Source organism: Schistocerca americana, chromosome 7, assembly GCF_021461395.2.
Source record: "Schistocerca americana isolate TAMUIC-IGC-003095 chromosome 7, iqSchAmer2.1, whole genome shotgun sequence".
Lineage (NCBI taxonomy): Eukaryota > Metazoa > Arthropoda > Insecta > Orthoptera > Acrididae > Schistocerca > Schistocerca americana.
Genome location: NC_060125.1, coordinates 166,931,855 through 166,955,977, shown reverse-complemented (window position 1 = coordinate 166,955,977; position 24,123 = coordinate 166,931,855). Strand labels below are relative to the sequence as shown.

Here is a 24,123-nt window from a genome sequence, read left to right as displayed (position 1 = left end):
ATTATGGAGAAGTTCATTAAAAACTTGTGCATCATATGGGTGTCATAAGAAATGCCGATGGCCAATAATACACTGGTACTATGCACAAATTGTACACTAAGATAAAAAATAAAAACAATTACAATTATATTAAGGGCAGACAAATTAATATATGACTATCTGAATGCACTGCTAAATATTTATTCTTGGAGCTGAAGGTTTCAAAAGAAAACGTGAGCAAAGGAAAAAAGATCAAGAAATATATTTCACAGTTCTTTATTGAATATAACCAAAATAAGAAAACCTTAATCATAACTGAGAACAATTAACTTATCGCCAGAGAATCACTGGGAAAGAAAGAGGCATAGTTAAATGACTGGTGAACTTAACTAAACAAATCACACAAAGCAATAATTTCTTACAGAACACAACAATATCACTTTATTGATTTACATGAGATGAAAGAAAAGAAAATTTTGCCTCAGAAGGGCAGCTAACAATGAACATAAACAGAATCAACAGACTCAAACATGCCATTTCAACATAATAACAGAAAACACTCCAATATTTACAATCAACCTCTCTGCCATATTAACAATACAGAATAATGGCATTAAAACTGCATATCTTGAAGAGTTTATAAACTCTTCATGAACAGAAACAATGATATGTTTCTGAAGGAACTTTAATGTTCTCAATGGCATATTTCTGTAATTGGAACACATTACAACCTTAGAAACTAGCACAAAGATGTTCCTATGCCTGTTATATAGTGTTGGTGTATACATCATACAACAGAAAGAAAAAACAATTTAACCAATATATTACAACACATGACCTAACATATTTGGCACCAAAATTGTTTTCTACTTACAACAAAAGTTTTCAAATTAAAAAATGCATTAAACAAATACTGCTGAACAGGAAAAATAGTAAGAAAGGGTATCATTAGGGAAGAATTCTATTATTTAGAAACTTAACTTTCATACAAATATGTAATATCTTACACTGGCACAGCATGTGTCTCACACTTTTAGTTTAAAGATGGCTGTTCAAATATTGATGGCAATGACCAACTGGCTGGCTAAACAGAACATGTAAAATCCAAATCTGGTAGCATTCAGCATCTTGTTCAATTGTGTTTATACCCATAACCATAATGACAACTGCTTTCCTTTACACCTGTCGTTCAAATCAGTTTTCATCAGCTTTAAACATTTGTGCAGCTCTTTAACAGAAGTTTTGAGAAAAAATGAGTCATGATTAGAAATTTTTTAAAACTAGTGTTTCCAACTTTATCAACAACACTTTGCACCAAACCTTAAAAAGGAAAGTTTTCATAGGGGTATTCTCTATACTGTGGTGTTCTTGAACACCAGATCAAAATAAAAACCACTGAGGTGTAACTTGTAGCTATCAATTAATATTTTCAGAAAAAATGCAACAAAATTGTGCAAATTTAAATGGGTGGTGTTTTCAAAATCTCCAAAAAAAGGCAGACCTCATTATAATGATGCATGCTATTATTAATAGTAAGAATATGTGGTATCCAGAATGCCAAATGAGCCCAAGCATGAATATTATGTTAGGACAGTAGCCAATGCCTTCTGTTGCTAAACTGTGTTCCTCTTGTATCTGGCAGCGTATAAAGAAAGAATAACATAAATACCAATGAAAATTTTCTCTCAAATCTACTAAAAAGCATACATTTAAAGTTATCATCATATTTTAACCCAGATGAAACCCTTAAAGTTGATACCAAACCAAACAAACACAATTATCAAAGATACTGATCCAGTCACAAGACACAAAATGACATATAAAAGTTGTTCAAAAGTGTTCTGCTTTGCTGCAGACCTGAAGACTCCACCATAAATGGCATGCAGCGAGCAATTTGATTTCTTGCTTAGTTTATCTGGAGACAGCAAAAACAGTTCCACAACAAATCTGCAGGAAACTAGTTCTGGTACATGTTTCCCAGTTTCTTCTTCTGCCATCATTGTGCTGTTTCACTTGCACTCCGTTTCTTGTTCTACAACAAAAAATTAAAAAAAAAAAATGGTCAAAAGTTCCCCACTTAAAATAAATAACAGTATACTAACACAAATCAATAATTTAAGAAAGCTTTGTGCAAAGGGAGCAGCAATGGCCATGTATATTGTTTGTCTTCACATTTCATATTGGGGATGGGGGGCGGGGTGGGATTAAGGGAGGTGGATGTTGGAGCTGAAGAGAGGGGAGGGGAGGGAGGGAGGGAGGGAGGGAGGGAGGGAGGGAGGGAGGGAGGGAGAGAGAGAGAGAGAGAGAGAGAGAGAGAGAGAGAGAGAGAGAGAGGTGTGTGTGTGTGTGTGGGCGTGTGTGTGTGTGGGCGCGCACTCGCATGCAATGACCCATAAGAAGCATTGGATATCTGTGCTGTGAATAACAACAAAATTTCACAAGCTGAGTTCTGTGCGCGCAAGCATTGGATATCTGTGGTGTGAATAACAACAAAATTTCACAAGCTGAGTTCTAATATTCTTATGGGTCATTGTATTTAACACACAACAAAATGTTTCTGGTGGAAGGGAAATAGATGTACAACAACAAAAGCACTGGAAAATATCTTGCTGTTTGTCACTATGGCAACTGACAGAGAGCTATTACAAACAAAACCCTGTCCAAATTATACTTATGAGGACTGAAACAAACCCAATACCAACCATCATCGTGCAGGTTTACAGAACCACACCAAAATTTAATGTTAAACAATTGATAGAATACGTGAAAAATTAAGAAATCTGATAGTCAGACGGTTAGACTATAATTGAGGGGAGAGGGGGAGGGGAGAGGAGAAAGGTAGAATTATGGGAGATAGAGGAATGGTGAAATACATACGAGAAGAGAGGCTTCTGGAGTTTTCCAACAAAACGCAAGGAGCATAATTATCAAGTAAAAATTGCATCTTTCTGTTGAAACAGTACCCTATTACTTCAGTGCACCACATCCAACATTATTCCACAGGGTAGGTAACATACTTTAATTGCAATTCTGGAACATCTTTGAAAACCTTTCTAAGGCAGCCACAAACTTCCCATTTGATTAGAAATGTTTTTCTAAAACCAGTTCCTCAGATCAAGTTGACACTTGAGTTATTTAACATATATGTAAACACAGAATGTCATCGATCTCCTCTCTATGCCAGTCAGAAATTTGTTTCCGGCCAATGTAGATTTCTACTTTCAAAAATTAAGTGAAGTGGATATCACAGTTACAAAAAGATTTAGAGACTAAATTGTGGACTGCAAAGTGTGCACAAAAATATGGGCAACAGGAATTTAGAAGAAACTGTGTATTTTATAGTTGTTACACATTAGGCAAAAAACTGATGCACAAAATGTTGTTCGAAGGAATAGGAGAGAATATGTTGATGAATAATATTACCAAGAGGAGGTGGCATTATTGGAATATCTGCTGTGGCAACAACGAGCATTTTACTTGTACTGGAAGGGGTAAAAGAGGAGAGAAATTTTTGGAGCAAACCAATATTGTGTAGTATGTAGGTAGTGTAGTAGACATGTAGTGATGAAAAGGAAACAGTTAGTTAAAATACTACTAGTGACTAGAAACAATTTAAATGCATCAAACTAATAGTAAAAGAAGAAAATTTTTCCAACTCTTTTAAAATAACAGCATTCCAGAAAATTGAGCAGCTGCAAAACAAACATTGACCACGTGTTAGACAAAATGAATGGCAGTCAGTTACTATCAACATAGTCTCTTTAGTGATTTGATACTTATTATTTTACATTTCTACAATGATTTTTCAAACAATTTCTTTATAATTAAACATCCGGAAGTACAAATAATTGAACATTTGTAACTGAAAGCCTACTGACACACACCTGGGATTTGTTTTTCGTATCAGAAGTTAGGGCCCGTACTTTTGAACGTTCTTGCTCTAACAAAGTGTGAAGACTGGATACTTCTGATGACAGTTCATCCCTCATTTGTTGGAGGCGGTCAACTTCTAGGAGAACTTCTGCTTTATCTTTCACTGTAATAATGATTCACATTAATTAAACTGCACTCCAAAATCACAACTACTATACACCACAAAAAGCGAAAAAATGCAAAAACCTATGGTCACAAAACATTACATTTATGCTGCTACGTCACAGGGAAGTATTAAAAAAATGCCTCTTTCATTTTCATACAGAATTAGCACGACAGAAAATTAATTGTAGTTATCGAAGAATTTTTGTCAACATATGTGCAAAACAGTGTTTGATTTTTTAAACTGTTCTCTCAATGTCACTTTAACTATTTGAAATTATTCACTTAAAGTTAAGGGCATGGTGTGAAGGTCATTGCTTAGGCACACACATAACAGAAAAAGTAAATGATCCTTACATATAGTAACTATGGTCAAAAATACTGCATCAATACTAAAGATCACAGCACTTACAAATGAATTATATGAAGAACAATTTACAAGAATTTTCCTTCATAGCCTACATTGCACTATGTGGACACTTTAGTTTTCTTTCATGGCTCATGTGCAAACAAATCGTTGTTCACACATTGTCATTAAATTAATTTATGCATAAAAATTTGAAATTTGAATATGATGATTTCAGTGTCTGCTACATTACAGCCCACAGCAATATGTAGCACCAACAAAAATTTCACTACTGATTACACATGAACAAGTTAGCGACTTTGACTAAAAGTTTTCCAGGTAGAAATTTCACATTCCCCCAAAGCAATTTTTGTTGTGTATAGAGCAACTTTTAGATTAATTGTTATCACATTTTTTGAGGTGCCACATGACATACTGAGATTATTCCAAGCACAGATGGAACTGAAAACAACATATACACAAAAGAGAGAATTTTAGGTTGTTCAAGTGTCCAATTGCAATACTTTGTAACACAGTTACTGCAGATAAATTTAAAATGTTTTATAATAAACGTTTTGGTTACTGGGTATACAGTCCCTATTATTTTATGGTTCAGATCCATAGCATTAACTAAGCAGTCAGAACACATGAATCTGCTTCTTGTTACAATATCAAACGAAACAAAGTAAAGCCACTGACAATAAATTTACCAATGGACAACTCTGCTCATTCCACAGTAGAAAAGAGCAAGACCTTGATAGCACCCTCATTTTTTTCCAGAGTAAAGACAGTTTTCATAATTAAACTTATTCTAGAGCCAATGCAATGGAGCAGTCACTTTGAAACATGCAGCAACAGTGGCAAATGAAAGCACATCACATACGTTTGTCAAAATAATTTAGTACCTACTCTTAATTATGTTGTACGACTTCTTGAGTATGACAAAACTAATCATATTACAGAAATGATCAGAAAATCCTATGACATAAATTACCTGAATATACTGATGGAGAAGTTTGTGACTAAATCACAAACTAGATGCCAATACAATGAAAACAAAACAGTAGTGTATTCAATTTTATCAACAACTAGTGGAGAAATCTGGCATTGCCCAGATATTTATCTATAGTTGTGCATCATGCCAATACCGTGCAATGTCTGGCCTTGTGCTTAATGTTTATGACATCATATCTCCTGAACTATGAGTCATACAATGATACAATTTTGTAGGTACATTCAGCGGCATACATGGATACTGTCTGCAACATGTTTTGCAAGTGCAGTTAGTAGCAACGAATTAATAAATTTAAACATCATGCGGAGTGTGACAGTTTTTCATGACTCTCTCAATTTATATCTCCTGAACTGTAGGTCCTACTATGAGATAATTTTGCATTTATATTCAATTATAAATGTGCATACTGTCTGTGAAATGTGTCATGAATGCAATTAGTGGCAAAGAAGTAGTAAATCATAATGTCACGCCTGATGTGGTACTTTTACTGCATGAACAATGGAAAAGTAGTATGTGACAAATATTTCTCCTTTTATCATTATGAAAGAAAGAGAAAAAAAAAAATTGTCGAAGTTTGAAATTATGTGTAAAGTTTGTTTCAAGTCACTAAATGCTCTCATTCTCAAAAAATGGATGAATGACATCTGGGAATTCAAACATTGCAGGCTACATTTCTTTTTGACCCCCACACCCACAACTTTGACAGGTAGGTGGTTCTTATTGCCTCTGTGATTGTCACCTGATGATATGGTATATTTGTACCAAGTTTTGTTGAAATTGTTTCAGTGGTTTAGGAGGAGATATGGAAAACACGCGCGCGTGCGCACACACACACGCATGCACAATATGTATTGATTCTGCAAGTTTCCACAACAAATTTAACTTTGTAGCAGTGTGTGTACTGATCTGAAAATCCCTGGCAGATTAAAATGGTGTGCTGAACCAGGAGTCAAATGTGGGACTTATGTGTTTCACAGTCAAGTGCTCTACCAACTGAACTATCCATGCATGACTCTCAACCTGCCCCCACAGCTTTAGTTTTGCCAGTACCTCTGCTACCTTTCAAAGTTCACAGAAGTTTTCCTGCAACCTTGCAGGACTAGCACTCTTGGAAGGAAGGAAAATGCAGACATGGCTTAGTTACAGCCTCGAGAATTGTTTCCTAAGGACTCAGGTTCAGTTCCCAGTCCAGTACACAGTTTTAATGTGACAAGAACCTTCAATTCTATTAAGTTAAAAGCTCTTGCTGCACCTGGAAATTCCTTTGTTGCCGCTGTCTGTCACCTTTACATACCACGCAATATTACTGTGTGATATCCTCACGTACATGAGAAATTCTTGCAAGAACACTCTTTGAACTGTTGTCAATATCAATAAACTTTGATAGGAACAATAGATCATGTTTCAAATCAGACACTCTTCAACCAATGGTCATCGTTAACTTGATTCATGACACTGTGATAAAGTCAGTACAGTTCTACTATAAACTGGAATTGTTAAAAAAGAACCAGAGAATGAATATTTGAAGCTGCTCTACAAAACACCCACAACACTCAAAAATGGTATTTAAATATGTATATCTTTTAAACTGCTTTTATGTGAATGACGAATTGACATCTACATGACAAATTCTCAAGCACATGTTATCTTCTTTTGTACCTACAATCATACCATAGAGAGACAGACCTGGACTCCAAGGACCCAAAGACAGTAACAGTGTTTCCCTGGATTGGTGAAGGCATCAGGGGTAGCAGGGATCAACAACAAACACAACAACGATTCCTTCCATATGTGAATCCACAACTGATCATTTTCAAAGCAGAAGTTCACAGTGATTTGTAACAAAACTGTTCAGTACTTTTCCTTTCAGTAACAACCCATTCTTTTCCTCCAAGAATCTCTAAAAGTTTCCGAATTTTTCCGTTCACTGAGAATTCCTGATTTTCCAGACAAGTAGCCATCCTGCTGAAGAACTGTTCACACCTTTCACAATGTCTATCTTGCTATTTCTCATTCATCTCAATCTATACAGCATTTACTGTTTCTTTAACATCTATAATCAAGATCCTCTCTTAAAATTAAGGGGGAAAAATCCTCTAAATAGTTTTAAATACACTGTCTACAGCTTCTTCATCTACATCTATGCCCTGCAAACCATGGTAAATGCACGGCAATTGGTACGACGACACATTCTGTTGTAGTTTTAAATGTAAGTTCAATTATTAATTCATTTTTTGTGTGAAACCAGTCTATGGGAGCAACTCAATCAAAACAACTGATTCAGGCAGTTGTATTTTAGTTTTATATATTGGTTGGATTATTATTCATTCATTCTTTTCAGATGAAAGAAGTTTATAGGAGCACCTGAATGACAACAGTCAGTCCACTGAAGTCCTGCATACTGACTGAATTACTCAATCTTTCTTTTCAAACAAAACCAGTTTAATTTTTTCTTCAGTAGAACCACGCATTTGTTCTCTCATCTGCAAAAACTCTTTAGTGATTTAGTTGACTGAGCTATCCATTCATTGTTTTTTAGTGAAACTAGTCTGTAGTTGAACTAGAGCTGTGCTACACAACTGGGATACCCATACCCCCGGAGGGCAATCCAGCACCCACAGTACATGAAGACATCTAAGGGCTACATTAAACTTAAAATAAGCATTATACAGATTCATTTAATTATCTACTAAATAAGCTAATTCTTCTTTTCATAATTTAAAACTACTTAATATATTGCTAAGGATTAAGTTGTTCCAGATGCGATTAACACATAACTAATTAAGCTGATGTAGCACTGTGGATACAAAGTTGAGCATAACAGTTCTGTTAAGAGTATGTGAAGAAGAAAGGAACAGTGTCACGTTTCATGGAGAAGGGTGCATCCTACCATTGTTATGGGGCAGAGGGTGCTACTTACTACTTTCAATGTTGCATCATACCAATGATGTGGGGCAGAGGGTGCATCCTACCGATGTTGTGTGGCAAAGGGTGCATCCTACTGAAGTTACATGGCAGAGCGTGTTTCTTACCGATGCTACGTGGCAGAGGATGCTTTGTACTGCTGTTGGATCGCAGAGTGTGCATCCTACCGACCGTCTCTGCCAGAGTGTGCATCCTACCGACAATCTCTAGCAGTGAGAGCATCCTACCAATGTTGAGTGGCAAAGAATACTTCCTACCTATGCTGCATTGCAGAGTGTATTTCCTAGCAATGTTGAACGAAAAAGTACTTCCTGCTGATGTTACATGGCAGTGTGTCCTTTGTACCATTGTTGCATGGTAGAGGGTGCGGATCATTCCATGTGAAATCAGCCAATTAAATAGATAAATAAAGAAATAAATTTGAACCTAGATTATTTAGAATTTTGTAATTTTTTGTCATTTTATTCAATCTATCAGAATAATATAAGATATAAAAAAAGATTTTTTTTGGGACGTTTCATTTTCAAATTATTAATTTTTAAAGTTTCCAGAATTGTGCAATTTTTGCCATGTTTTGAAAACTTAAAATGGTCATGTCTCAAAAACTATTTGCCATACAGACCTGATATTGTATGCCGTTTTATTTAGTTTATTATAGGCTTTAAAACATTTGTTACTTGACCAAATTTGTTAAAATGCTAAATTTCCCCAAATTAAAATGTTTTAAATGTTAAAATTTCATATTTGGATTTGCTTATCTATGTTAATTGTACTCTGTTAATGGTGGTGGTGGTGGTGGTGGTGGTGGTGGTTAGTGTTTAACGTCCCGTCGACAACGAGGTCATTAGAGACGGAGCGCATGCTCGGGTTAGGGTAGGATTGGGAAGGAAATCGGCCATGCCCTTTCAAAGGAACCATCTCGGCATTTGCCTGAAACGATTTAGGGAAATCACGGAAAACCTAAATCAGGATGGCTGGAGACGGGATTGAACCGTCGTCCTCCCGAATGCGAGTCCAGTGTGCTAACCACTGCGTACTCTGTTAATGTATATGCCAGATTTCATGCTGGTATTCCACAGGGAACATATTGAAATAAATTTTATTTTACTGCAATTCACATTGCAAACTGTATCTCAACTGCATGATTTGCAAGCTGGTTCATAAGACTTGTTAAAAAGAAATTATTGAGCATTAATTAAGGACACATCAGTTTATCACTTTAAAACTGTACTAAACTATGTTATATAACAATTAACGTAAATAATGTATGGGATGATATGCCTTTTCCATTTCATATAGTTTTAATTTAGTTTTAGTTCCTATTTCCAGAACGAGAGAAATTACATATACATATTACCAATATACAGGGTTATTACAAATGATTGAAGCGATTTCACATCTCTACAATAACTTTATTATTTGAGATATTTTCACAATGCTTTGCACACACACACAAAAACTCAAAAAGTTTTTTTTAGGCATTCACAAATGTTCGATATGTGCCCCTTTAGCGATTCGGCAGACATCAAGCCGATAACCAAGTTTCTCCCACACTCGGCGCAGCATGTCCCCATCAATGAGTTCAAAAGCATAGTTGATCCGAGCTCGCAGTTCTGGCACGTTTCTTGGTAGAGGAGGTTTAAACACTGAATCTTTCACATAACCCCACAGAAAGAAATCGCATGGGGTTAAGTCGGGAGAGCGTGGAGGCCATGACATGAATTGTTGATCATGATCTCCACCATGACCGATCCATCGGTTTTCCAATCTCCTGTTTAAGAAATGCTTCTGCTTTAGCCTTTTCCGTAAGATTTTCCAAACCGTCGGCTGTGGTACGTTTAGCTCCCTGCTTGCTTTATTCGTCGACTTCCACGGCTACGCGTGAAACTTGCCCGCACGCGTTTAACCGTTTCTTCGCTCACTGCAGGCCGACCCGTTGATTTCCCCTTACAGAGGCATCCAGAAGCTTTAAACTGCGCATGCCATCGCCGAATGGAGTTAGCAGTTGGTGGATCTTTGTGGAACTTGGTCCTGAAGTGTCGTTGCACTGTTATGACTGACTGATGTGAGTGCATTTCAAGCACGACATATGCTTTCTCGGCTCCTGTCGCCATTTTGTCTCACTGCACTCTCGAGCGCTCTGGCGGCAGAAACCTGAAGTGCGGCTACAGCCGAACAAAACTTTATGAGTTTTTCTACGTATCTGTAGTGTGTCGTGACCATATGTCAATGAATGGAGCTACAGTGAATTTATGAAATCGATTCAATCATTTGTAATAGCCCTGTACAGGGTGTTCCCATTTCAAAACACTGTAGAAAGAGAACCAGAATGATGTCAAATTTGAACAGCATACTACTGATGCAGAGGGAACCCCACATAACAAAAAGCATTTAACAAAAGTCTGTAAGGGTTAGAATATGCAGACTAACAGACACACGGCACATGGATGTTCCTCTGTTTGCATCTGAGATGACTAACATGACTGTCTCCACGCAGGATGCGCTCTGGTGGTAAAGTTCCTTTACAATGGTGGGTGTGTGCCAATAGCCCTGCAGAACTTCCACATATTCGAGGTACGAAAAAGGCACTGCTCTGGTGTCTGCAAAGGTTCTGGAGAAAATGACTACAAAATTCAGAGACTGGTGGTGGTGGGTGGTCGTCATGATGATTTATGGTGGAGGATGCTAAACAGCAAGGTCATCAGCACCCTTGCATTAATGATATACCAAAGAAGATTGGGAAAAATCTATGGAGAAAGATCACTAAACTGGAAAATTACGTTTCATCCCACCACAAGAATCATAAAGCAACCCCGAGAAGGCGAGCTTCAGAAAAATCTATAATAAAATGCCAACAAGACATAGCTGAATAACTCAGTAAAATAATTGATAAAATACCTATAAAGATGCTGTTAAAAAAGGGATAGACAACCATGTCTGGATGATGACTTAGAAATAATACATGACCCAGCAACTCTGTGACACATTAATATCTCACACCCAGTTATTTTGGGAAGAATTCCGGACACCACACAAAATCTTAAGATAAGGACAACACATGCCTCACCATCAGTTAAAACAGAGGGAAGATCCTGTGGGATGCCCAGTTCAACCCTCAGATCATCATATAAAACACACTCACTTAAAATATGTTGTACTGACAGCTGTGTCCTGCATTCTCTGACAGACTGGGGGCTCCTCTCAACGTAAGTGGAAGCCATGCATCAATGGGCAATGTCCCACTCTAAGCTGAGTAAGGGCTACTTCTTCACACCATCGCGAGCGGATGGAGGTAATCCATGGTCGCACTGAAGTCTTTATGGAACGTACTTTATTATTCCTCAATTCCAGCCACTGAGGCTCCCACCAACATATGGCCTTCTTGGTCACAAATGAAGTGACAGCCCACAGAGAGACCGAACAGTGAGCAGGAGGAGGAAGCGAGCAAGTTTCCTCGGCAGCTGCATCAGCGAGTTCATTTTCCCTATGTGGCCTGGAACCCAGCAAAAAAATGATTTCCTTGTTATACCTTTGCAAGAGAAGGAGAGCATCTTACACCTGTTGCACCAACCAATCTGCTGCATACATCTGCCCAACAGCAAGAAGAGCACTTTGAGAATTGGAGCAGATGATAAATTTTTTGACACGGCACTGTCTCATCTAGTCGATTGCCCTCAGGATAGCAAACAGTTCTGCGTAATAAACTGAAGACTGCTCTGGGAGCCCTATCCTGAGGACAATGTTGGGGAACATGACAGAGCAACTGAAAAAAATCTCCCTGCTTAGAACCATCTACGTAGACAGTAATAAAATCTGGATGGCAACGTAAAATCTCATTAAACTTAATTTTAATTAATAAAAAAGCTAGCAACAGGGCTCGTGCAATAGGCCCCTGTTGACAGCCTAATATCCTCGTGGTGAACTGCATCGAGCATTTTAAGGTATGAAGGCCTTGCTGACCCATAAATCTGGCATCTGTATTCAAGCCGGGGTCACACAAAGGCCTTATAAAAGTTGTATGGCCAAACTGCTGGCATTTGAAGCAGCACATAGGGTCAGGTACATAGGACCTAACCATAAGTCGTAGGAAACCTACCATGATGTGTTCAGGTAGTGTTGGAGAACTGAAGGTCACAATGAAGGTGGCATTCGTCTCAATTTCTCCACTGTTCATACCTATCCTTTGCTCCACATCTATTATCTCCTGTGGTGCCCATTCTTGTTTGATTTCAGCAGCATATATGTCCATAATATCACCACAGGTTACCACACCTTTACTGGAGTTAAGAGTGTTATGTAACTCAACAATGATGTAATATTCACCCAATTTTTGTGACTTCTTAAGTAGTTCTACCTTCTTTGCCCGGTTAGTCTCAACCAGCAAGGAACCATTTCACAACCGCTTAATAGTCTTTAGAGTACCAGCGAGCCCTTCTAAGCCTTTATAAATATAGAAGTGGGACACTTTTTCAAACATCCCCTCCTTCCTCTTGATCACTACAAAGACGTTCTGATTCATGACTCCTTGAGTCCTGTTACTAACAACAAATTGATAATCAGGAGGACTAGCCTCCCTCATTCTTTTTGATGAGTGGGTATGAATACTCCCAGGCACTACACACTTCCCACTGCGAGGAGAAGAAGAAGATTTTGAGGGCTTCATCTCGGTCCCATGAGCAGCTAGAGAAATACGGGTCCACAGAGTGCCTGCCTGAGTAAGCCTTATACAACTTAGGTGCGGCAGGTTCCCCAGAGGCTGTCTGTTAACGACTGTTTCACCTCAACAGCCATGCATCCCATTAGCGCACAGCACACCTTGGAATTGAGGTTTGTTTTTTTTTATATAAATTTTAATTCCATCCTTGAGATCCGCACGGTCAAGCCAAAATCCCCGCTCCCTGTGACACACAACATTCCAACATGGCGCCACATGGTGTTTGCTGAAGCATGCCCAGAGCTTACAGTGACAGAGGAATGGCAGCGCTTAGCAGTCCCCAGCTCAGGAACATTGGGGTCGCCAAGCCCATATTCAGCAAACAAAGAGACAGGTTCCTTTGAAGTGCAACGTGGCAGAGGGAGGAAAGCTGGTCATCCGACACCTGTCAAAAATATGGCCACAGCAGGTGAAGATGTGGCCACAGCATTGCAGGACAGGACAAATGGTGGCATGCAAACATGCAGTGAACGGGGCACTGCCCAACCGTTGGACATGCCTGTGAGCACAGTGCACAAAAACCCATAAAACACCATGCACTGCTAGCCATACAAAATCATCCACATTCAGGAGTTGCTTCCTGCTGACCTACCAGCAACACAAACACTGTGGAATTTCTCGCTCGCATAGAAATGGACAATGAATGGCCATGGAACATTCTGTGGATAGACAAAGCTCATTTCCATCTTCAAGGGCATGTCAATAAGCATAATTGCAGAATATGGCCAATGGAAAATCTGCACACACGTCAACCAGTACCACTTCATTCTGCAAAAGTAACTGTGTGGTGCAAGTTGACGGCATCATTTATTGTAGGCCATATTTTTTTGAGGAGATGAGTCCTGCAGGTCCTGTTACCTATACCATCACTGGTAAATACTATGAGGGCCTGTAGTGCATCAATGTCATTCCAACCCTTCAACTGCATGTATGTGTGGGTAGGATCATTTTTATGCAAGATGGTAGTACTCTGCACATTGCACAGCCAGTGAAGCAAAGGCATTTCGGTAGTGCTAGAATTATCAGCTGTCATTTCCCTACAGACAGGCCGTCCAGATCACCTGATCTTAATCCACGTGACTTCTGGCTGTGGGCTAATCTGAAAGACATTAGCTCAGTGCTCCAATTATGAATATAGCTGAACTGAAGGCACACACTGCGCAACACATTCTGAACAAGACCTCCGAGGCACTCTGATCTGTTACGTAACATGCTGTTCCTCAATTCAACTTGTGGCAGAGAATGGTGGACAGCTTACTGTACATGCCTTGCACCATTCTCATTACAATTATAAAGTGATATTTTCCTTTTTATGCATTTGCGGCCTCAGGACAATTACAAACCAATTCATTTTGCTTTTCATGCAGTTTTTGGTCCCAGGACAATTAAAAACCACTGTTGTTTTTCTTTCTGTGCAGTTTTCAGCTTCAGGACACTTAAAAACAAATTTTTCACATCTGATGTGGTATGACCTTGCCACGATGGATGCACTTACCTATTAGTGTCATACCTGTTGACTGCTGAACTTGTGCAGTCACACACATTGATCAGTGTGAATGGTGTAATGTGTAACTCAAACCATAGTCATCATATTGTGATTTGTCTGTCATCTGTAGCTGATTCCACATAAGTTAAGATGCTCACAGTGCAATCTGTTGGTAAAAGTTTCATTGACTGTTTTTGTTCCATGACATTTCCTCTTGTATCATTAATATGCTGCTTAAATTTGATGTCATTCTGAGCACTAGTTCTCTTTCTAAAGTCTTTTAAAACTGGAGCTTTAATTATGGATACCCTGTATAATAAAACAAAAAACATTCACTTCTCTTGACAGTAATTCACTTGAGTAAACATGAATACTGAGATCAAATTAGTTAAGCACTCGTGAGGGAAAGAGGAGCTGGTTACTGCTTGTATGTATAAGTCATTAAGCACATGTGCGCAGGGGATAAATAGGCAGAAAAATGTTATTGCCATGATTTAACATGCTTAACTGTCCAATAAAATGTAGAAAGACACATGTTGGAATACAAGTACCAAGCACAGCTAACGAAGTGGAGTACTGTATTTGCTGTACTCCTAAATTTGCCTTTCTACATTTTACTGGGCAATTAAGGGCTTTAAATTATGACACTGCCATCTGAGAACGTTCATACTGAATGACACCAGAGGCTTAACAAATGTACCTAAAATAACATTTGAGGAGACTTTCTTAATACTTATAGTAATCAATTGTGCAAGCAAGTTCTGAGGCATCAAGAGATCACAAATTTAGCATTAGAGGGCAACGTGGAGGGTAAAAATCGTAGAGGGAGACCAAGAGATGAATACACTAAGCAGATTCAGAAGGATGTAGGTTGCAGTAAGTACTGGGAGATCAAGAAGCTTGCACAGGATAGAGTAGCATGGAGAGCTGCATCAAACCAGTCTCAGGACTGAAGACCACAACAACAACAAAGCAAAACCTGATCAAATATTAACTTTCTTCCAATTGTCTGACTGAAGTATAGATGCCATCAGACATTTTCTATGTGACAAATGATGAGCATGCAGCATAAAAAAGGAGCAGGGCAAAGAGATTTTATAAAGCTATAACAGTCACAGGGACACAAAGTATCGAACATTTATTCATATAAGCAAATACTGTTTCTCATCTTAAGGATTTTGCTATTCATATAATTCATGTGAGTCTAGATGACGATAGCATGCTTTTGAACAAATTACAGGACTTCTTCAATGGGCCTATGCAAATGATGGATGGTTTGTGGGCTATCAAAAGGAGAAAAAGGAAAAGTACAACTTTTATTTATGCATCCTTGTGGACCAGCACTTTCTTTTTCATAACCAAGAAGACAAGATGAATTGAATGTACTTTCAGCAAAACCTTTAAGCAAGTATGTATATAGATAGAGTGGGAAGGTGTTATGGCATGTTGTTTACAAAGAGAAGCAATTCATTTATATTAGAAGTCCTAAATATTTGTCCAGTTTTATAGATCTTGCATACATTTGCATCAATTAAAAAATAACCCAAATTTGGCCAAAGATGTAAGGGAAATAATGTGCAAATTGATTGGCAGAGAACACATTTTATCAATGCTTAATGCGGATAAGCCTGGTCCTAGTGCTTCTAAAAAGCAAAGGGGTTATATTTGCCTGAGGTCAAAAGATAAAAAGAGCTCTCTAATATGTAAAACTTGCAAAAAATATATTTGTAAGCCTCATTTGGAGAAAATCAATTGTCGTTTGTCCTGTGAACTCAAAGAAAACTAATGAGGTTGTAGGCACACAATAATTTGCTACAATCATTTTTATTATTAGTTCTTTTCATTTTATAATTTTAATTTCATGTTCCCATTCTGAAAAAAAATTAAATTAGAAGCTAATTTTTGAGATGATTTTTGTGTCATTTTATCCAACCTTTAAAAATAACAAACCAAAAACATATTTTTGTAATTAAGTTACAATTTCTGTTAAGACTATATGATTTAAATAATAAATATATATTTTTTATTAAAACATAAATTTGCATATTATTTCCAATAATTATTTATAAGCATACCTAAACTCTGTGTGGGTATATGTAGATCCCACATGTGACTTTTTGTTACTAAGAACAGTGCACGTACTTAAAGGCTAAGTAAATTATTCATAATCTTTTTTGACCACGTGTACGGTGTATGATAAAAGAGTTCCACAGGAAAGACACATCTTAATTTAAATTTACACTTATAATTCTAATAACGTACTAAATTTATTGTCACCACATAAAAATAATAATGATTTGGCAGCCTTACCTGATTTCTGAGATACAAGGTTTGCAGTAAAACTTAGTAATAAGTCCAAAGCTCTACAGAATATGCATTAGGTGCTGTGCACACCAGAAAAATAAAACTTATTTTAATATGTTCCCACTGGAGCACCATCACAAAATTTGGCAGGTACATCAACAGACAATATGCAACTAACATATTTAAAAAAAATAAACCAATAAATAAGTAAATAAATAATATCAATTTTGAGATTTTCAAAATTAAAAAAAAGTCTGTTTGGAAAAATTCTGTTTTGTTATGAATAACACAAAGTAGGATGTACTTTTAAAGCTTATAATACACTGAATAAAATGGTACAAATTTTAGTTCTGTAAATCAAACAGTTTCTGAAATATGGTGATTTTAAGTTTTCTAAACATGACAAAAATCATATATTTCTGGAAGTTCTTCAAAAAATGATAGAAGAAAAGACCACACATTTCATGCAAACAACTACTACAACAAATGTATAAAAAAAAAATTATCAAACTCTGAGATTTCAAGATCCACATTACTGGTTGATTTCACATGGACTGACCCATGCATCCAACTGATGTGTTGCAGAGAATGCTTCTTACCAATGTTATGTGGTGGAGGGTGCTTCATTCCAAGGCTGCATAGCGAACAGCACTTCTTACCAATGTTGCATGGCAGAGACAGCTGCCTACTGATGTGTGGCAGAGGGTGCACCCTACTGAAGTGTCAGAATTTTATGTGCGCAACTTTTCAATAATAACTTGGTAGAGGAGGCTAGGCCTAGTTCTTACAAGGAGTAATTTGTAACACACGAGTTTTGAATTAATGACTGGTAGTAACACATTTTCCTTCCAGTATATGGTAGCACATCATAGTACAGCTCTCCTGCTGATTGCTTGAGGGCAGGGTGTAACTGTGATGTAATGTCCAATCATGCTTCCTAAATTAATGAAAATCGTCATGTTGATCTCATTAAAGTTTTAAGTTTGTGAAAACTTAAAACTTGCCCAAGATTGACACTGATACAGTTGAGACTCTTCTGTTACATTCATCTAGAAAGGGCTGGAAAAATTAACCTTACAGCTGTCATGAAAGAATTTGTTTCCTCACCCGTGGAATGGAAATCTATGTTTGGAAATCGTATATACAATTTTTGGAGTCTAAAAAGAAACATGTAAAAGCACAGTACTCCTAAAATAATAACAATAATAATAATGAGAGCTATGTCAATGGCTGTTTGGTATTGCTGTCTACAGTAAATCAGAACTACAGTTCATAACTAGTCTCAGAGAAAAGTACAGCTAATGCTTTCCAAGCTAAGTGATCTCTTTTTCAAAATTGAAAGAAAGAAATTGTTTTCAAGAAGCAAGATCTATAAAACTGGACAAATATTTAGGACTTCTAATATAAATGAATTGCTTCTCTTTGTAAACAACATGCCATAACACCTTCCCACTCTATCTATATACATACTTGCTTAAAGGTTTTGCTGAAAGATACATATCTAATTCACATTACACAAAATCAGTGACTATGTTTGCTTGCTGGCAACAGCCCCCCTCTGCCCCCCCAAACAATCTCTGATTAGGCTTCCTTCCCCCTCACTCCTTCCAACAATCAGTAGGTAGTCTACTGACAGTGGTAGAGGTGATGCATTCAAAGCAGCATCTTTACTAATATATTGTTGTTGTGGTCTTCAGTCCAGAGACTGGTTTGATGCAGCTCTCCACGCTACTCTATCATGTGCAAGCTTCTTCATCTCCCAGTACCTACTGCAACCTACATCCTTCTGAATCTGTTTAGTGTATTCATTTCTTGGTCTCCCTCTATGATTTTTACCCTCCGCACTGCCCTCCAATACTAATATATTATGAGACCAATCTGGTTAAAACTGACAAATAAACTATGATAGTTAAAATAGGAGGCAGTTCCCTATCATAGGTTTTTTTATTATAAAATACATAATTTTTTTGAACATTCTCTGACTTGTTATTCATCCTACACCACTCCAATTTAATTGTTAGTTACCCAGTAGATGTAATTACTAACTGCAAATATTCACTTATTTATAGACATTTCCATTTTCACATTCTCTACTCACCTTTCTTGGTTGTTTCTGGAATTTGTCTCTCCATTGGCAGGCGTTATGAGGTTCCGCAAATGATAAGCTGAAACAACTTTCACACTGTTCATAGCATTTGATGTTCCTTTGCAGACTCCTATTTTATCAGTTAAACAACTACCACCTTACATGAAACTTCCTGACAGATTAAAACTGTGTGCCGGACTGAGACTCGAACTTGGGACCTTTGCCGTTCACGGGCAAGAGCTCTACCACCTGAGCTACCCAAGCATGATTCACGACCTATCTTTCACAGCTTCAATTCTGCCAGTACCTCATCTCCTACCTTCCAAACTTCATAGAAGCTCTTCTGCGAACCTTGCAGAACTAGGACTCCTGGAAGAAAGGATATTGTGGAAGCATGGCTTAGCCACAGCCTGGGGGATGTTTCCAGAATGAGATTTTCACTCTGCAGCGGGATGTGCGCTGATATGAAACTTCCTGACAAATTAAAACTGTGTGCCGGACCGAGACTACCACCTTATACACTTTATAATATTTCTCACTGAATTCTTCTAACTAAATATTACAATGAATGAACTTTTACTTACTTTCACCATGAGCAAGGATTTGACAGAGTTTCTTGTTTCTTGTTCTCACATTAAGCAATTCTTCTCTTAATTCAGCAATTTCTTGTTTTAATAACTCATTTTCTTCTTTTTTCTTTTCTAGAGCATCTTGTAACTGAGCTACAAGTAGTAGTTCATTAAGAAAAGGCTAAAAATAAGAACAAAAAGGAAAATGTTTATTTAATAACTTCTGGAGCAGTAATTATACTTACAGTATCAATGGGCTACTACAACACAATGGAAAGTTAAACAAAAAAAAAATCAATCTTGTCTTACAATATTATGAAAAGGAAAGTTGCAGCATTGGCTTGGATTGAACTAGCCTAGTGAAGTAATGATGAGGGTCGGTGTGCTAGCAAGCCTGGACATGGTTTTTAGGAAGTTTCCCCACATCCCACTAGGTGAATACTGGGCGGGTGCTGGAGTCCCGCTTCAGTTACATAAATCTCAAACATCCAGAAACTTTTTGCTCACTTTCACATGAATAATACTACATGTAGAAATTTTTTGCTCACTACATTCTGATAATAACACTACATTCTGATAGTTCGGAAGACACACATTTTTTGTCCCGGGTAGGGGAGGGGAAGATAATGGGGTGGTGACAGGAAGGACATCTGGCTACCCCTTGTTTCATTAAGATATGTTACTTGGCAGCAACACATCACACAAAAGTTACTTTCAACCTTAAGTTTTGCATACAGCATATATTGGCAGACCCAGATCAATTACTGGTACTGCAGTACTTGTAAAACTACTTTTCGTAAGGTTTCTCATCTTCACTTTGACCTATGAGACAATGTTAAAATTGTCATTGCTCCAAATCCAATGATGAATACCTTTAACAAACTAAATGCATTCAGGAAGAGTCCGAGATATGACCACTGGATGGAAAAATGTACACTGCTACCAATCAATACACCATGTCAACTGGTTCCTTGTAACTTATGGAAAAATCTCCACAAAGACTAAGGTAGGATAACAGTTCACTGCTAATTCGGACAACAGTCACAGTAAAAATATACACAGCTTACTGATTTCAACTGGATCTCACCAACTCTGTTTCTGTAACTGAATGCTTACTTTAGATAGGTAACAGCCCCATGATCTGGTAGGAAGGTGGTGTTTACCAGTCACTTGCATACTCTCTAAGCTGCATTGCTCATGGGGACAAAGTTCCAAAGTCTCCAAAACTTTAAATACTGACAGAATAACTTTAATGACCATTGTATATATCTAATTCCTTAATTCAGAATCATCAAACACTTTTAAACACTAACTTTGCCCTACGCTGCCCATGACTTGCCTTCTTTACTCAGAAAGACTGCCAGTCATCTTCTTGATGTCTCAAGTTTCAAGAAGTTCCTGTAATTGTTTACATATTCAAGCCTTTCTGCCCCAGGAAAAATGTAATGATTCTCACTGCTCCTTCCTTACTCCACCTGCTAGACTCCTTTGAAAAGTGTTCCTCCCTACCAGAACTTCTAGCATGTTATTTCCAACTTAAAAGATCCCAGGAGAAAACCTGTCATCATGGGGAAATCTCCAACACTTAGGCAGCCTAGTAAGTTTCCAACCACAATACACTTTATGCAGCTTAAGGACAAACCAGCATATCAAATCCAGACTGGCACCGTCAAATTCCACCAGATGTGTCTACAACAGCCAAGATGACCCCACAGTGTGGCCACCTGTTATAGCAGACTCAAAAAGATTGAACACCCTGTCCCAACCACAATATAGTTCAGGTAAGTTTAACTCTGAACCCTCATTTCAACAGGCTCGGGAATGATATGTTACACAGATGAACTGCTAGTATTACATACTACTTTGACAAAACACTTACATGAAAAAGAACCTATGCCATACAATAGTTAACTTTGAATGTACTCACCATTATCTCTCTGTATGAAACCACTACACTAAGAGTACAGATTAATGAACATAGACAAACAATCTAAACTGGTGAAAACTTCCTGTTGTGGAGCAGGCAACAACACTGGTGGTTACGACAATGGAAAATTTGAGTCTTTCTTCCCAAATGTCTTAAGGGGAGCTTGCTCAACAAGATATCCCCAGTTACGTTACCCAACAATCACCAACAACTGCTATTTCTCTTACTGTGACCTATCCTCCTTCCAACATTTATTTCTACCATCCTCTTCTAAACCTTATCATGTATTTTTTCTCCACTTTCATGTCATCTTTTGTGGCTTTAATTAGTGTCTTTATTTTAATGCCTTTTCCACAATTTACTTCATCTCTGCTTTTTCTCTCTCATTGCTCTTCTTAATCTCATCTATCCTTCTAATCCATGCTGCTTTTTTCCACCTGACTGCCCCTTGCCACTTCTGGTTACTCGATTTCAAATCTCACATGTTTATAGAATTTTACTATAAATTTCTCTCTTGATCTGTCTCATGTCTGCCTTGTTATGGGAGCCCAGGGTGGCTTTCCTAGGTACTTGTTAAAATATTTAAAATATAACAAGTACCTAGGAAAGCCTTGACTGGAATACTCTCTTTCAAATTCTGAAGGTGGCAGGGGTAAAATATAAGGAGTGAAAGGCTATTTACAATTTATACAGAAACCAGATGGCAGTTATAAGAGTCGAGGGGCATGAAAGGGAAACAATGGTTGGGAAGGGAGTGAGACAGGGTTGTAGCTTCTCCCCGATGCTATTCAATCTGTATATTGAGCAAGCAGTGAAGGAAACAAAAGAAAAATTCGGAGTAGGTATTAAAATCCATGGAGAAGAAATAAAAACTCTGAGGTTCGCCGATGACATTGTAATTCTGTCAGAGACAGCAAAGGACTTAGAAGAGCAGTTGAATGGAATGGACAGTGTCTTGAAAGGAGGATATAAGATGAACATCAACAAAAGCAAAATGAGGATAATGGAATGTAGTTGAATTAAGTAGGGTGATGCTGAGGAAATTAGATTAGGAAATGAGACACTTACAGTAGTAAAGGGGTTTTGCTATTTGGGGAGCAAAATAACTGATAATGGTCGAAGTGGAGAGGATATAAAATGTAGACTGGCAATGGCAAGGAAAGCATTTCTGAAGACGAGAATTTTGTTAACATCGAGTATAGATTTAAGTGTCAGGAAGTCGTTTCTGAAAGTATTTGTATGGAGTGTAGCCATGTATGGAAGTGAAACATGGACGATAACTAGTTTGGACAAGAAGAGAATAGAAGCCTTCGAAATGTGGTGCTACAGAAGAATGCTGAAGATTAGATGGGTAGATCATATAAATAATGAGGAGGTATTGAATAGGATTGGGGATAAGAAAAGTTTGTGGCACAACTTGACTAGAAGAAGGGATCGGTTGGTAGGACATGTTCTGAGACATCAAAGGATCACCAATTTAGTATTAGAGGGCAGCATGGAGGGTAAAAATCGTAGAGGGAGACCAAGAGATGAATACACTAAACAGATACAGAAGGATGTAGGTTGCAGTAGGTACTGGGAGATGAAGAAGCTTGCACAGGATAGAGTAGCATGGAGAGCTGCATCAAAGCAGTCTCAGGACTGAATACCACAACAACAACGACAACCTAGGAAAGCCATCCCGAGCTCCCACAATAAGGCAGAAACATGACAGATCAAAGGAGAAATTAGTAATAAAATGCTACAAACATATGAATATTTTAATATTTTAATTTCCTACAATCCCTCCTCCTTTCTGACATATCAAAACACTTTTTGTTTCAACATACATTTTTTGTTTTGTTTTTATTTATGGTTAAGCTTACTGTCACCTCATAAATAGAAGTTTTATTTGGAGCTACAATATACATATGGAAACACATTTACTCACCTCACGTGCTTTTCGTAGTTCTTCAGAGTGTTCACGATCAAGAACTTTCTTGGTATCACTCTGGATTCTTTCAAAGAATGTAGTATCATGTTCTATTTGATTTGATGAAATTATTGATGGCTGTTCCGACTCAGACTCTTCTACAGCACCCATTGCATTAAGACCATCGGATTCCACCATATTATTAAACTGCTCTAGTGACATGGGTTGTGCACGGTTCTGCTGCTTTTTTGCCCGTTTATTTCCTCCATTAGCTGCCTGTCGTTTTTCTTGTTCTTGTGATTCTTTCTTCAACTGCTCGTAAACATCTTTCTTTTCCTCATAGTCCAGCTTTGAGAGGAGGATGGCCTGCTGCAGATCTCTTTCATATGATTCTTCTACAAACTGCAGAACAGCGGAAAATTAAATATCAACATTATTAGATAATGGTTTTGAAAAGTTGAAAAGTGTTATGTAGTCTTTTTACACAGTTTTCACAGCACAATTTATATTTATTCTTAACTCGTGTTCACTCGACTGCATTACAATATTATTTCAAAGGTGAAAAAGAAAAGAAGCCACTACACAGACAGATGTTCGCTAACATTCCTGACACACACATTATTTAACAAATACAGTATATTTCTAGACTTATGATTGCATTGATGATGTGCATAAAATTGCAATTTTCAAAACTAGATATTAAATGCTGAATGTGATCACTGATGAATGAGTTTCATGCCAAGGAAGACGTGTGGTTGTATCATGTGTCACCTTATAGGTGACCTGCATGTATGCTGTGTCATCTTGTACAAATCGTAAAATGAA

General features: G+C 37.6%; 1 protein-coding gene across 1 annotated transcript in view; it reads right to left on the bottom strand.

The window, feature by feature from the left end:
* Positions 1-239: 239 nt before the first annotated feature.
* LOC124622549 (G kinase-anchoring protein 1-like) overlaps positions 240-24,123 on the bottom strand; it is a 47,011-nt gene continuing 23,127 nt past the window's right edge. Inside the window, exons 3-6 of the mRNA XM_047148285.1 lie at positions 23,317-23,700; positions 19,475-19,640; positions 3,864-4,015; positions 240-2,011 (exon numbers count right to left, since the gene is read on the bottom strand). Of these exons, the coding sequence (XP_047004241.1) occupies positions 1,976-2,011; positions 3,864-4,015; positions 19,475-19,640; positions 23,317-23,700 (738 nt within the window). The 3' untranslated portion in view covers positions 240-1,975. The remainder of the gene's footprint in view (positions 2,012-3,863; positions 4,016-19,474; positions 19,641-23,316; positions 23,701-24,123) is intronic.